The sequence below is a fragment of the Coffea eugenioides genome, chromosome 5 (assembly GCF_003713205.1).
Source record: "Coffea eugenioides isolate CCC68of chromosome 5, Ceug_1.0, whole genome shotgun sequence".
NCBI classification, from domain to species: domain Eukaryota; kingdom Viridiplantae; phylum Streptophyta; class Magnoliopsida; order Gentianales; family Rubiaceae; genus Coffea; species Coffea eugenioides.
The window spans coordinates 30,574,486-30,591,167 of record NC_040039.1 but is presented as its reverse complement, the minus strand read 5'-3'; the positions used below and the strand labels follow the sequence as shown (position 1 = coordinate 30,591,167).

Below are 16,682 nucleotides of genomic sequence, written 5' to 3'. Positions count from 1 at the left end.
CTAAAGGAAACAAGTTTAGTCTTGAACAGTATTCTAAGAATACTTTTGAGGAAAAAAGAGATGCAAAAGATTCCTTATGCGTCAGCAGTAGAGAGTTTGATATATGTTCAAATTTGTACGCGTCCGAATATTGTATATATATAATGGGATGTTGGTTAGCTATTTAAGCAACCTTAGATTAGATCATTGGAAAGCAATTAAACGAGTCTTGTTGTATTTACAAAAAATAAAAGACTACATACTCACGTATCGGAGATCAAATAAACTCGAGATCATGGGTCTACTGATTCCGAATATACTGGATGCTAAGATACTATGAAGTCAACATTATATTATATTGACTTATTGGTTGGAGGTGTCATATTTTGGAAGAGTGCTAAACAGTCTTTTATAATATCTTTTACTATGACTGCAGAGTTTATAACTTGTTATAAGGCACCCAACCATGAAATTTGATTGCAAAATTTTATCACAGGATTTCGTATAATGGATAGTATTAAAAAATCACTCAAATTATGTTGTGGCAATAAGTCAGCGGTTCTATATTCCAAAACAACAGAAATTCGATAAAATCTAAATATATAGATGTCAAGTTTCTGACTGTTAAAAAAAGAGTACAAAGTGGACAGTTATTGATAGAGCATATCGGAACAAACGCCATGGTTGCGGATCTGTTTATTAAGAGATTGCCACCCAAAATGTTTCATGAGCACCCTGCTCGTATGGATGTCGTGTTATTAAATGATGTACAGTTTTAGTGAGAATTTATTATTTTAAATACTCTTGCGATTCGGTTATTAATATTTTAAGAATATTTTATACATAAATAAAGTTTGAATTTATTTACACTCTGACTTTGTTATGGCTTGATTTCATAAAAATTTAAGATGGACTAGTTGAAAATAGGCATGTTATGATCATATTACATGAAATTTCCATGTTACATATCCATATCATGATTTATGTCATTCAATTATATCAATATATGTGATCATTGATGGGTCGAGTTACGAAACTATAACAAAGACCGCTTTGATCCTATGTTGATGTAATTGATGGATCAAATTGGCTACAGATACATTTTGATAATGACAATAAAGTTGAGTTCATATGGTTAATTGCAAAACATAATTCTAAGGATACACATATAGTCCAAGTGGGATATTGTTGGATTCTTAATCCAACGTTAGACTTATATATGAATAATTATGTATTGCAAATTGTCAAATAACATTAAATCCAATTAAAGTGATCAAATATGATTTGAGTTTAATGTATCTAATAGGGTGTGGGCCTTTAATATGAAGAGATTTAAGAGTATTTTTTATTTTTATGATGGGTTGAAATAAGAATTCAAAAGGTAACAGAATGTTATCTATAAATAGGGTTATGGTTCTTAGATCGCACGGATTCTTATTGTCGTATTTTCTAGTACTACAAAATAGTTCTTTTCCGATATCCCATCGTAAAAAAAAATATCAGAGAGAAATTAAAGGGTTCTCTTAATGATTGGCAAATACGTGTTGACCTGGAAATCCACCCCAAAATCTCCAAGGATTTAAATACCAGTTTGTCAATATGAATCCAGGTACGCTTTCACAATTTTACTGTCAATTTATTTCTTAACAATCACCATATAGATTTTGGCTTTAATAAATGATGATTTTCACCAAAAGATTAATATAAACAACCACCCTAACAGTTGGTGCCCTATGCAATTTAAAGATGTTAGGTTTGGAGGAAAACTAGTTTGAGGGCTCTATACCAAGAAAATTTGGCAATCTGACAATGCTCAAGCGGTTGTATCTTGGTTTCACCAACTTGACAGTTATACAAGATGTCAAATTAGGGGAGCGGAATAATGTAGTAAAAATTGACAATTTATCATGTAATTTTGCAAGTGAAATTCCAGAAGAGATCAATAATCTACATATCTTGGAATATTTATACCTTCACGATAACCAGATTATGGGCTCTATACCGACAAACATATTCAATATCTCATCCTTGAGGGTTATTTCTTTGAAAGTTAATAAACTAAATGGCACCATTCTAGAAAATATGTGCCATAGGCTTCCAAACATTGAAGGGCTTTACCTATATGGAAACCTATTGCATGGCCAAATGCCAACAGGTTTACTTGAATGCTTGGCACTTCAAGAGTTTACTTTAGAAGAAAATGAACTCACTGGAACCATTCCAAGAGCAATTGGGAATCTGACATTTCTCACGAGAATCTACCTTGGGCATAATAAGTTCACAGGTATGTATGGCAATTTCCCAGAAATGGTAGAACCTTCCAATAGGTGTGCTCATGTTTTCAGCTTATTTCTAGACACAAACATTTTTATTTCTAGATATAAACATTTTTAAAAACACTAATTTAATAGGCACAATATCACAAGGTAGGCAATCTAGCAAGCTAGAAGATTTCAGCTTGATAGTCAACAGCATAACTGGTCCAATACCAGTTGAAATATTCAATATCTCAACTCTGGTAATTCTTTCATTGGTGGGAAATCATCTCTCTGGCAATCTTCCATCAAGCATGGGTAGTCGATTACCCAATTTGGAAACTGTCTACCTGAGCCTTAATGACCTTGATGGAGTGATAGCACCCTCCATATCAAATGCTTCAAAACTAGCTTACTTAAACTTATCTAATGACAAATTCAGTGGCTTGATTTCCATGTCGCTTGGAGGTCTAAAGCATCTGAAAAAATTGGATTTCAGGGTGAATAATCTTACAAGTGAACCTTCATCTTCTGAGTTGAGCTTCATCACTTCCCTAACAAATTGCAAAAATGTAACAAGATTGGGTATGATTGATAATCCTTTGAATGGTAGTCTTCCCTTATCTATTGGAAATCTTTCAGCCTCTTTAGAAAGAATTTATGCATACAATTGTGAAATCAGGGGAAATATTCCACAAGGACTTGAAAATTTGAGCAGCTTAGTGATATTGGCTCTGTCCAAAAATCGCTTAACTGGATATTTTGCAACAACAATTGAAGGTTTTCAAGACCTCCAAGGTATATCTCTCAATGAAAACCTTTTGACTGGAATCGTTTCAGAAGATATTTGCGCCTCGAAGAGCTTGTACAATTTGTATTTGCACAAAAACCAAATTTCCGGTTCACTTCCTTCATGTACAGGTAACATGACTTCTTTGAGATATCTCAGCATTGTCGAAAACTCATTGAACTCCAGCATACCAACTAGTGTATGGAACCTCGACAATCTCTTGGCATTGAACCTGTCTTCCAACTTCTTCAGTGACATACTATCTAAAGAAATTCAAAATTTGAAGGCAGCAACATATATTAGTTTGTCAGCAAATCATATCTCAGGACACATTCTGAGCTCAATTGGAGATCTGCAAATGCTACTAACACTTTCTTTGGCAGAAAATAAGCTACAAGGATCTACTCCAGACTCGATGGGTGACATATCAAATTTGGTGTTCTTGGACTTATCCAATAATAATCTTTTAGGTCTAATCCCAAAGTCCATGGTGGCACTTCAATTTCTCAGTTACATCAATCTTTCTTTAAACAATTTACGGGGTGAAATTCCATTCGATGGTCCTTTCAAAAACTTCACGAGTCAAGCATTCATGTCTAATGGAGGGCTATGTGGTATTACAAGATTTCTTGTTCCTCCATGTAGCACTTCCATAGATCACAAGTCAACCAGGAAGAAAACATCTCATGTGATATTAATTACATTAGGCATTGGAGCAGCATTAATGGCTATAACCTTTGTTAGGATCCAAGTGCGGAACATACAACTATTGAAATATCAAATACACAATAATTTAATGACAAACAAGCCACAAGCATGAAAGATAAACAACACACAATATTTAACGTGGTTTGACTCCACCATTGAATCTACGTCCACGGAGAGAAACCCGTTCTTTATTATGAGAAGAAAATCCTATACAAGAATACAATTTGAATCCAAATCCAATCCTTGTATACCATCTCTCATTTCTCAAGAACCCTCTCTCACACCCCATGTATAAGGTTACATGATGCCCTTATGTCTCCTTGTGTTCTGATATGTAGTATGCCAACCCACCTATTTATAGATAACATTATTTGGTTAAAATCCAAATAACAACAGGAAACCAATTCTAATTTCTAGACTTACATAGAATAGAAAATAACTTCTAATCCTAAACTAAATAGGAAATTTCTTGGCTACTACTTCAAGTAACTAAAATCAATTAGGAAACTAGTTACTTCCACACAAAACAAGAAACTTACCTAAAAGAAATTAAACCAATTTTCTAACAAATCTCCACCTTGGCAAAAATTTCTTTTAGCAACCATTTGCCTTCAACTACCAAATAATATGGTATTGAACTACACACCCGAATCAATACAGTCTTGATACCACATTGATTCAATCGGCAAATGAACCTATATAGTTATTCCGAATGCAACCTCTAGTTGACTCATAAGAAGGTGTCTCAATTCACCATCTCCCTTTGCAGGATTTCTTTTCCACCTTTTTTCTAACAAATCTCCACCTTGGCGAAAATTTCTTTTAGCAACCATTTGCCTTCAACTACCAAATAATATGGGATCAAACTACACACTCGAATCAAACAATCTTGATACCAAATGAACTTGTGTTTTCTAACAAATGAACCTGTGTAGTTATTCCGAATTCAACCTCCAGTTGACTCGTAAGAAGGTGTTTCAATTCACCATCTCCCTTTGCAGGATTTCTTCTCATCACCACTTGCAATCCGACATTCTCTTTTGTGAGCTCTAACCCTAATCATTGAGGTAACCAAGTGGTAAAATCACCATACTTCTTCCCATCTTTACGACTATCTCGCCCTGTATGGTTTCCAAGACTCCACCTAAAACGAAAAACTAGTAACTGTCAGAGTCTTCTGATGAATGGAAATTAGATCTCTTTGTTTATTTGGGACATGTGCCATATCACCCAAAAAACATAACCAAAATCTAAAATTCACCGGGATGAAGTATCAACTGCCATTGGAGATGTGAGAAAGTCTCCACCGATTTACGTCTAAAATCAATATTGGACTCCGCCTTTTTCTTGACTTTTGAATCACCTGCCCAGATTTACCGTCAAGTGTCCATACTTTTCAACTTTCCATTCTTCACCTTCAATGTTTTTTGCCAAACCGTTGAAACAAGGACATAACCCATTAAATTGTTTAATTGGTAACAGCTGCCAATCCAATTGATCTCAATAGTTAACCAGGATCCAATCTTGAACAACAAAACTCTGATACTGCTTATTAGGATTCAAGCGCGGAACACACAACTATTGAGATATCATGTACACAACAATTTAATGACAAACAAGCCACAAACATGAAAGATAAACAACATATAATATTTAACGTGGTTCGACTCTACTATTGAGCCTACGTCCACGGAGAGAAATCTGTTCTTTATTATGAGAGGAAAATCCTATACAAAAATACAATTTGAATCCAAATTCAACCCTTATAAACCATCTCTCATCTCCCAAGAACCCTCTTTCATACCCCATGTATAAGGCTACATGATGTCCTTGTGTCTTCTTGTGTTTTTGTTGTGTAGTATGCCAACCCACTTATTTATAGATAACATTATTTGGTCAAAACCCAAATAACAACAGGAAACCAATTCTAGTTCCTGGACTTGCATAGAATAGGAAATAACTTCTAATTTTAAACTAAATAGGAAATTTCTTGGCTACTGTTTCAAGTAACTAAAGCCAATTAGGAAACTAGTTACTTCCACACAAAACAAGAAACCTACCTAAAAGAAAAAACCCAATTTCCTAACAAAATTAACAATAGTATTTCTAAGGTATCGAAACAAAACTGAGGTTGATAGGATAGAAGGGATATTGGAGATCAGAACTTTACAAAGGATTTCATATTATGAACTTTTACAAGCAACTAATGGTTACGAGGAAAGCAATTTGCTTGGCACAGGGAGTTGCTGATTTGTCTACAAAGGGGTTTTAAAAGATAGGATGCTAGTGGTGGTTAAAGTGTTCAATTTACAAGTGAAAATTTCACTAGGGAGTTTCAAAGAGAATGTGAAGCGTTTCGCAACGTTCACCATCAAAATCTCACAAAAGTACTTGGCAGTCGCGATAATAATGATTTCAAAGCTCTAGTTCTTGAATTCATGCCTAATGGTAGTCTTGAAAAATGGTTGTATTCCCACAACTATTTCTTGGATATAATGTAGAGATTAAACATAATGATAGATGTGGCATGTGCAATTGATTATCTTCATAATGGCTACTTGACACCAGTGATTCATTGCGATTTGAAGCCTAGTAATGCCCTGCTAGATGCAGAAATGGTTGCTCATGTAACTGACTTTATGGATAAAGATGATAGCATTATCTACACAAGGACGCTCGCCACCTTTGGTTATATTGCACCGGGTAAAGTCTAAAACTAACTCTTCAATTTTATTTTAAATTCCAATTTTGCTTCAAATCCTTTGCAACAGAGGATGTAATTGATTCTTTAAAGACAATGGATTACTACTGCAGAATATGGTTTGGAAGGACTAGTATCAACAAGGTGCGATGTTTATAGTTTTGGAATCATATTGATGGAAACTTTTTTGAGAACAAAGCCCAGTGATGAAAAGTTTACAGGAAATTCGAGTCTCAAACTTTGGATAAAAGACTCCATGTCGCATAGTGTATAATTGAAGTTCTGGATGCTAACTTACTAAAGCCAAATGAAGAGAACTTCACAGGAAAATTGGAGCGTGTTTCTTTAGTCATGGAATTGGCTTTACATTGCACTGCAAAATCCCTTAAAGAAAGGATCGGCATGAAAGATGCTCTTGCAGCTCTAGAGAAGATTAAGGTTTAGTTTCTATGATTAGGTAGGACCTAAATAGTAAAACTCTGCTTTCTATATTTGATTTTTTGTAGTTGACAATTCTAAGTCCCAATAGAGCACCAATGCCTGTAAATCATTTTCCTAGCCATTAATAAAACGTTTTGTTAGATCTCAAAATAACAACATCCTTTTGAATAGAAGGAAAAATATTTAGTTTGATAGGATTCAAACATCTGATGCCAATAGTCAATCAAGATCCAATCATGAATCCCACTCTAATACCAGTTTAATAGGTTCCGACACGAAATAAATCACTATTAAAATATTAAGTACATAATAATTTAATGATAAACAAGTCACTAGCATAAAAATAAACAATACTGGTGTCTGTCAAACTACCAAAAATAAAATTTATATCAATATCTACTCTCAAAACTAAATGCATACAGTGGTGAGCAGGGTCGTCTTCTCAGGAAACTGGCAGATTAATTACACAGATAATTTGGGGGGGGGTTTCAGGAAGGGAGATATAAAGAACAAATTAAAGATGTAAGGGTACTGAATTTCCACTTCGTAAATAGTGCAGTAGCTAAAGGATATAATAAACAATTAATTGACAAAACCTAGTCAAGGAAATAATTTCGGCACCGACTCACGCAATTGATCATGGATACCTGGAATAATTCACACCTTCGTAAGTAAATTGGTTCTAGCAATTCAGCAACCGTCAAACTACCAATCTCTCCTTAGTTATATGGTAGTCCAGAGACGCTATTAAACTACTCCCTTGTAAAATAGATAACCTCAGAGACGCTCGTAGGATTTAATCTATTCACAACTTTAGGAATTAGAGAGACCCAATTCTATTTAACAAATACACATGCGGGTTCATTTAACTTAGATTAACTATTCCTATAACACAGATTAAATTACTTGCGAGGCAATTAAATTGTGTTGTTTGCCACTAATTTTAAGACGAGCAAGTGATACACACCACCGTCTTAATCGGCAATGTACCATTCAGACAATTGAATAGCTGGCCACATTAATCCAATAGATCCAAACAATAATAGCCTATTAAAACAAGAAATAATCAAATACCCACTAACACAGAATTTTAAAATAGCGCAGAACAATTAAAAAGATCTCACAATTGTCCGTGCACCGGGTCTTGATTATTCCTCAACTAGATAAAGGAATCTAGCCTTGCCTCATAACGATGGTGCAATTGAAAGCTTTTCTGGAATTTAGTTGATGAAAAAGTAAAAGGTATAGCGCTAGTCTCTAACTCACGTTCCGAAGCAAAAGATAAAGACAAAAATAAAAAAAAATAAACTGCTAGTCTGTTGCTTTTCTATTTAAAGTGTTTTCCACCGCCGCTTCCTTTAGCCAAATCCGTGTTTGTATCTACGAAGGATAGCTTCCCTTATTTTCCTCCTTGAGTTGTTGCCAAAAGATTCTCTGAAGATGTTTCCTAATCCCACGCAACTTCAGAACATATCTCCCAAAAATAGTGGCGGTTTCCAGGGATAAGTCCTGCGGTCCTTCTTTTTTGGACGTCACTCTGCGATCTCTGACGTGTGCACGCTTTGGAATGAATAGTCTTCTGGAATTTGGCCTCTTTTCACCACTTTTGACACCAATTGCCTGCAACTGACACAAATACCAATTATGAGCAGAACCCTATTACTTTGCATAATAAGTGGCCAAAATTGAGACCAAATACCATCAAATAAAATGTACAATTGTCTCACTATCAAATCCCCTCACACCAAGACAATACTTGTCCTCAAGCTTCTCAAAACTCAGAGATACAATTATAGCTACACATATGTAGCAGTTCAATCATGCAAGCTCAAGTGTCCCATCCTCCTAACAATGTCATCAAATTCAAAAATTTCAAGACTTAATCCTCTCTTATAGAATGGAATATGATTACTCACCACCTGACATGGGGCACAAAAGGGTCACTCTCACCATACGATAAAATGATGTTACCATATGCTTGCTAATATATCACATCGCCACCACTGAAACCAAATTTAATGCAAAAATCAAAGGTTATTGTTGCGGGTTGTAATGGGGTTCAGGCACGGGTTGGATCAAACAGGTAATTTAGGCTCATTATGTCAAAGCAAAGACTAGTGACCCACTGCATGGATTCAAATTTCCTTCTTCATTCAAATGATCTTTCCAAAGCATACCCATAAATTTCTCTAAAAAATTAGCAAGTGCCAGTACAATAAAGGGTTTCACCCAATTATCTCAACAGAACACATATTGACAATAGCACTTCAGAACTCTTTTGTTTCTTCTCTTTTTTTTTCCTTTTTGTTATTCTTTTTGTGTTCCATTTCTTCTTTTTCTCTTTTTTTTCTTCTTTTGTCCTTTTCAAATACGCATAACTACATGGAAATATAGACACTCTTGGTAAATTCAATCATCCCCTTTCAACCCAATTCGAAATCATCATGCAATGAAATCAAATCATTCCTTTGACACGGGGTAAAAACAAAAAGGGTTCAAACACAATGGGGTTACGGGTGACAAAATGGACTATTAAACAAAGAAAAGGTCTAGGCTCAACCATGGTCAACTAAGGGAGATATAATTGGCGGCGGTCTTTAGAAAGTCCAAAAATGGTTAACCTAAGTGCCCTTATCATTCTAATGCATCAAATTCAAGAATGTGATCTTGATATACATAACAAAACAAGTTCTAGAACAATGAAATCATGTGTGATATCATTCAATGAAAGAACATAGAGCAGTTATCAATGCAACGCTCATTGGCTTGACAGCTCACAACAGGATATTAATTGTCAAGTCTTGCAAAATTCATCATTCAATTCCATTATCAAGAAGACAAGACATATGGCCCACATAATATCACTGCTCATGCTTGTAGAGTAATTGCAATCATCATAGCATTAAGTTCTAGACATTTTCAACTGTAGCCAAATGAACTCATCACATACATATTTTTGGATTTTCTTTTTCCTCTTTTTTTTGTTTTGTTTTCCTATCAAACGAAAAGAGCTAGAACTAAAGAGTTAGAACTACGTCTCCCCACACCAGAAACCCACATTGTCCTCAATGGAGCAAAGAAAAATACAAATAAAAAAGAGAGGAATTAGAGCTTCCCTGAAGGCCAAACGAGTGCACGAAAGCACTATGAGGGAGGAGGATGAGGCGGTTGAAAGTCAATGTGGGCAAAGAAGGCTGCTAGATTTTCTATCTGAATGGTAGAATTGACTTGCAAGGCTGCGAGACGCTCATCCAAATGCTCAACTCGGCCGCCCAACTCATAAATGGAGTCCTGTAAAGAACGGAATTGGATGTCCCAAGAAGATGGAGCCGCGGAGAAAGAAGGACCCGCCTGATCAGCCTCTGAGGTGGGCGCAGTGGGAGGGACCCGGGGTTGGGGCACATCATCTCCTGAAGGCATTATCTGATATGTATCACCCACTTTGTGAAAAACACCCATCCGCTCCAAACTGTGTAGGTCCAAAGGCTCAAGCTCGCCAGCCAAGGTGAGTCTGTGGTCCTTATCAAGGTCCAACACCCGCAAACGGAAGGCCAAGTGAGTGATGAGTAAACCCATAATCAAGGACATATGGCGCTTGCGGAGGACGGACTGTAACTGACTGGCCACCCAACAGCCAAAGTTGACCTGCACCTTATTACGCATACACCAGAGAAAATAGAATTCAGGTTTGACGAGAGTGCCGGAGGAATCCTTCCGACTCGAGAAGTTATAGGCCAGAAACTTGTGAATGAGTTTCAGCACTGGATCCTTAAGATACGAGGCCCTAGACTGACTCGGGTCGTAGAGTTGAATATTCGTGGACCACTCCTTCCATATCTCGATATAATTGCTCGCAAAAGGTTGGGTGAAATCGCAAGCACTATTGATATAAGTGCCGGAGGTGAGGGTGTCCTCACTTACAAACCCCAAGATCAAGTTGAACTCATTAATGGAATGAGCTTGTGGGGTATCCTGTAACCTATATTTGATCACCCCTATGTATCTAAAGCTAGAGAATCAAGCTTCTCAAATTGGAAAGTGGCGTAAAACTCATAGCAAAGCTCATACGTGAGGTAGTCAAACCAGATACCGATCCCACCCAATGGCAGAAAACAACTGCTCTACCTCCCTAGCAATGTTCAACTGGTCGAGAGTCAGGGGATGGAAACACTTGCACGGGGCGAACGGATGCACCACCAAGGTGTTCAACCGCTCCTTCTACTCAGGGGTGAGGTTTTTTAAGGATTCCCCCCACACCCAGGAGACAAAGTACTCCTAAATAGACCTAACCGGGACCTAGTGGGGGTTGAAACGGGGCCCGCCTCTTACGAGGGTTGGAATCCGATGCCTCAGATGGAGTAGCTTTTTTTGAAGCTATATAGGGCCATAGATGTCAATTTCAAAAGCACAGAAGCCGACAAGAAAGCACAAAATGGAGATAAGGGACCACATTTGACAAGACCCACAGTTAATAGTCAACAAAAATTCATAGAGAAGAAACCCTGAGGCCCCACTGGTGTCACCAAGGCCAATAAAAGTAAGAAAGGGCAAACACGAGACCCCCGAAATGCAGTCAACAATCAAATGAACCCAACAAAACCAACAAATATTTCAAGCCAAATTCGAGTCAAATATTTCAACAAAACTCCAAATTCGAGTCACCAGTGGCAAAAAGATAGTAATTAGGGGTACCACTTTGCAACTTTGCGGGAGACAGCCACGGCGAGCGGATTCCATGCGGGAGAAGGAGGTGGTGACGTGCGGCGATCGTGGGTAGTGGCGGATGGCCGGGGCTACGTTGTGGGTCTTGGGAGCAATCGCCAGTAGAGATGAATGGCGGCGGGCGGCGCGGCTTGACCAGAGGACTGGGGAGCGGTGCGCGTCAAGGAGGAGGTGGAGCAGAAACTGTGACAGCTGTTAGTGCGGATGGCCGTGGGTTGCGCGTGGGAGAGAGAGACACACGGGGGTGAAGTACAGTGGCGGCGGCGCGCGGTGGCCGTTGATGAGCATCGCTGGTCGTGGGGGCAGCGGCGGCGATGGCGGTGTGCGTTGAGGAGGCAGGTGATCAGTGACGGCAGCATCTGAGAGTGCGGCGAAGATGGGAGAAGACCAGGGAAGACAAAAGAAGAAAAGCAAAAGAAAAGAAAAGAAAAAGAAAAGTAGAAAAATTAGGGTTTAGAGTGGATTATGTTGTTGCAGTGGCAGGAAGGCGTGGGCAGGCTTACGAAGCGTAAGTCATCTGCCCAACTCTTCGTCACAAGACCGTTACGATTCACTGTGCGGCGTGGGCATGCCTTGGATGCGGAAGTCGTCTGCCCATCTCTGTGTAACATGTCTAAGAGAGTTGCTGTGAAGCGTGGGCACGCCTTGGAAGCGTAAGTCTTCTGTTCATCAATCTTTTAAAAGCGCCCATTTGCATTTAACATAAGGCGTGGGCACGCCTTAGAACCCCTAGTCGTCTGTTTACCTGTTTTTGAACAGCTCTTCTGGAGCATCCCTGCAAAACGTGGGCACGCTTTGGAAACCCCAAGCCTTTGTTACTCAATCTTCAAAAACATCAAAAGCACCAAGTGCACCTAACATAAAGCGCAGGCACGCCTTATAATGGAAAGTCTCCTGCCCAAAAATTATGCCTCGAATCCAAAATAAAACTGCACAGAACACACCCATGGCCTGCAATAAAGAATTTCTGTCAATAGGAACCCAAACAACCTGATTTTGAACACACAAATGTGAAATAAAAACACAAAAATGACTAAAAATTGAAACTCTTGGATTGCCTTCCAAGTAGCGCCTCTATTTAACGTCTGTGGCCAAACCAAAAGTAATTTAACAAATTAATTAGAACCGGGGTCGAGCAAATGGACCTCTTCCATAGCACCAATTTCTGAAACATCAATAAACGGCTTGAGACGATGACCATTGACCTTAAAGCGCATGTTAGTCTCTAAACTTCTAATTTCAACCACACCATTGGGGAAAACATTGACACCAACATATGGTCCGATCCATCGGGACAACAACTTACCTGGCATGAATTTTATCCGTGAGTTGAACAGAAGTATCTTTTGACCTATAAAAAATTGCTTATTACACAATAGTCTGTCATGGATGGACTTTGTGCGCTCTTTGTAAAGTCGTGCATTGTCGTAAGTCTCCAAGCGGATTTCTTCCAACTCTTGAAGTTGGAGTTTCCTTTCCTTGCCATCTCTATCCGCGTTCAAATTACACTGCTGAACTGCCCAAAACGCACGATGCTCAATTGTAACAGGTAAATTACACATCTTACCATAAACCAACCTGTAAGGAGACATTCCGATTGGTGTTTTATACACTGTGTGATATGCCCACAAGGCATCATCCAATCGGATACTCCAATCTTTGCGATTTGGGTTGACCGTTTTCTCCAAAATACTTTTAATCTCGCGATTATAGACCTCAGCTTGCCCGTTGGTCTGCGGGTGATAGGTAGTACCAATTCGATGGTGAACTCCATACTTACGCATCAATGTTTCAATGGTGCGATTGCAGAAATGAATACCTTGATTACTAATAATTGCTTTTGGCACACCAAACCTACTAAAAATGTTGGATTTAAGAAATCCTGCAACAACTCGTGAATCATTAGTTCAGGTATCCTTTGCTTCTAGCAATTTCGATACATAGTCTATGGCTAATAGAATATAAAGAAAGCCAAAAGAACTGGGAAATGGTGCTATGAAGTTCATACCCCAGACATCAAAGATTTCACAAAGTAACATAGGAACCTGAGGCATTTCATTCCGGTGAGATAAACTCCCAAACTTTTGGCATTTTTCACATCTTTTGCAAAACAAGTAAGCATCACGAAACAAAGTTTGCCAATAAAAATCACAATCAAGTATTTTTTAAGCAGTTTTCTTAGGACCAAAGTGACCGCCACAAGCATAACTATGACAATAAGTAAATATAGAGGAAATTTCTTCATTTGAAACACATTGACGAATGATCTGGTCAGAGCCTATTTTTCACAAATAGGGCTCATCCCAAATGTAATATTGAGAGTTCTGTATTATTTTATCCTTCTTATTCTAACTCATACCACTTGAAAATTTGTGATTGACCAGAAAGTTAACAATATCAGCATACCAAGGTTCCTCACCTCTAAATTGAAACAAGTGTTCGTCTGGAAATACCTCGGATATGGGCACTCCCTCATCTTCTCGAATCAATCGGCTTAAATGGTCTGCCACTGAATTATCCACCATTTTTCAATCTTTGATCTCCCAGTCATATTCTTGTAGCAGGAGTATCCAACGAATGGGTCTTGGCTTGGACTCCTTCTTTACCAAAAGGTATTTCAAGGTTACATGATCAGAGAAAACTGTTACTTTCGATCCCAACAAATACGATCAAAATTTCTCAAAAGCAAAAACAATCACGAAAAGCTCTTTTTCGGTGGTGGTGTAGTTGCATTGAACCAGCGACAAAGTTTTTAATGCATAGTAAATGACATGGCTACACTTCCCACTTCGCTGACCGAGTACAGCTCCCACCACATATTGACTGGCATCACACATAAGCTCGAATGACAGGCTCCAATCCAGAGGTTGAATGATTGGTGTCGTGGTCAACATGCTCTTTAGAGTATCAAAGGACACTTTACAAGCATCTTCAAAATCAAATGGTGCCTCCTTTTGAAGTAATCAGGACAATGGCTGTGCAATTCGTGAGAAATCTTTGATGAATCATCTGTAGAAACCTGTATGCCCAAGAAAACTACGAATCTCCTTGACATTAGTAGGGTAAGGTAAGCTCGTAATCAAGTCAACTTTTGCTTTATCAACTTCGATACCCCTAGATGAAACAACATGGCCCAAGACAATACTCTCCTTCACCATAAAATGACACTTTTCATAATTAAGGACCAAATTCGTTTCAATGCACTGTTGCAAAACTTTTGTTAAATGATGCAAGTATTGATCAAAAGAATCACCGTAAACTGTGAAATCAACCATGAATATTTCAATGCAGTTTTCAATCATATCAGAAAAAATACTCATCATGCATCTTTGAAACGTTCTTGGAGCATTACATAACCTGAAAGGCATACGGTGATAAGCAAAAGTGCCAAACGGGCAGGTGAAAGTAGTTTTGTGCTGGTTCTCTTGGGCAACAGTAATTTGATAATACCCCGAGTATCCATCAAGGAAGCAAAAGAAACACTAACCTGCCAATCTCTCAAATATCTCATCGATGAACGGTAACGGAAAATGATCTTTCCTTGTGGCCGCATTCAATTTCCTGAAGTCGATGCACATTCTCCACCCATTTTGGAGTCTCATTGGTACCAACTCATTCTTTTCATTTCACACGAGTGTAATTCCGGTCTTTTTAGGGACGACATGCACTGGACTCACCCACTGACTATCGGAGATAGGAAAAATAATTCCTAACTCCAATAGTTTGAGAATCTCTTTCATTACCACTTCTTTCATGGCTGGGTTAAGCTTCCTTTGACGTTCCCTTACCAGTTTTGCATCCGGCTCCAGTAAAATGCGATGCATTCAAATGGATGAATTTATGCCTTTGATATCTGCCAACGTCCATCCAATTGCAGGTTTAAACTCTCGCAACACTCGTAAGAGTTTTTCTTCTTGTACTGCTATCAGATCACTCGCAATGATGACTGGCAGAGTGCCATGATCTCCCAGGTATGCATACTTCAAATGCTTTGGCAATTCCTTCAAGTCCAGCTCTGGTGCCTGTTCAACAGAGGGCAAGATTCTCTCATTAGAAGTAGGCAATGGTAAATATGAGTTGACCAACCTCACAAGAAATTTTGGAAGTGAATGTAGCGACATTATTGCTCCTTTAGTATCCTCTTCATCCACGCTCTCCACGTCCGCATTCGTCTTGCTCTGTTGTAACACGAATTCCAGCTTATCCTCCATAAGATTTTGCTCAAGGTGATCTTGCACAATTGAATTAGTGATACAAACATAATTAACTGACTCAATATCATCTGGGTATTTCATCGCATAAAAAATGTTAAAAGTAATTGTCTCCCCGTCAAATTCTACAGATAGGGTGCCTTCATGCACATCTATCTTGGTCCTGGTCGTACTCATGAATGGTCTACCCAGAAGAAGTACAACTAAATTAACTGAGTTATCGTCATTCATGTCAACACTATAGAAGTCAGCAGGAAAGATAAAGTCATTAACTTTCACTAGGACACCTTCAACTACACCCTCAGGGTAAACATTAGACCTATCGGTTAGTTGAATTATTACCGTTGTATCTTTTAGAGGTCCTAAGTTTAAGACCCTAAATATTGACAAAGGCATAATATTAATAGATGTCCCTAGATCAAGCATACCTCTTTCTATCCTCTTCTGACCTATGATGCATGATATTGTGAACATACCTGGATCCTTGCATTTTTGCGGCAACTTCCTTTGAAGGACTGCTGACGCATTCTCACCTACCTTTACTTTGTCGTGAAAATTCAACTTGTTCCAGTTAGTACACAACCCCTTCAAAAATTTTGCATATTTTGGTAACTGCCTGATCATATCCAGCAACGGGATGTTGATTTCCACATTCCTAAAGGTGTCCAAAATCTCCTTCTCGAACTCCTCTTTCTTGGCTTTAGCCAACCTGCCAGGAAAAAGATGGTTAATATCAAATGTCTTAGGAACATTTTACTGGTGACTTACATTTTCCTCCTCACGCTCCCTAGAAACTTGTTCATCTTCAACTCCTGCTGCTTCCGATTTTGAGAACTGCACTTCTTTGCCACTTTGTAGAAGCATGGCACTTGCAT

At 38.3% G+C, this 16,682-nt stretch overlaps 2 protein-coding genes across 2 annotated transcripts; one reads left to right on the top strand and one right to left on the bottom strand.

Moving 5' to 3' along the window:
• Nucleotides 1-1,788: 1,788 nt before the first annotated feature.
• Nucleotides 1,789-6,877, top strand: LOC113771380 (putative receptor-like protein kinase At3g47110). Its single transcript, XM_027315967.1, has 5 exons — nucleotides 1,789-2,263; nucleotides 2,391-3,775; nucleotides 6,234-6,435; nucleotides 6,504-6,577; nucleotides 6,737-6,877. Exons 1-5 carry the CDS (start codon nucleotides 1,789-1,791, stop codon nucleotides 6,875-6,877), a joined length of 2,277 nt encoding a protein of 758 aa, XP_027171768.1.
• An 8,543-nt stretch (nucleotides 6,878-15,420) lies between these two features.
• Nucleotides 15,421-16,682, bottom strand: LOC113771379. The gene is made up of 2 exons (XM_027315966.1): nucleotides 16,576-16,682; nucleotides 15,421-16,516 (listed from the first exon to the last, which is right to left on the bottom strand). The coding sequence occupies exons 1-2, from the start codon at nucleotides 16,680-16,682 to the stop codon at nucleotides 15,421-15,423; spliced, it is 1,203 nt and encodes a 400-aa protein (XP_027171767.1).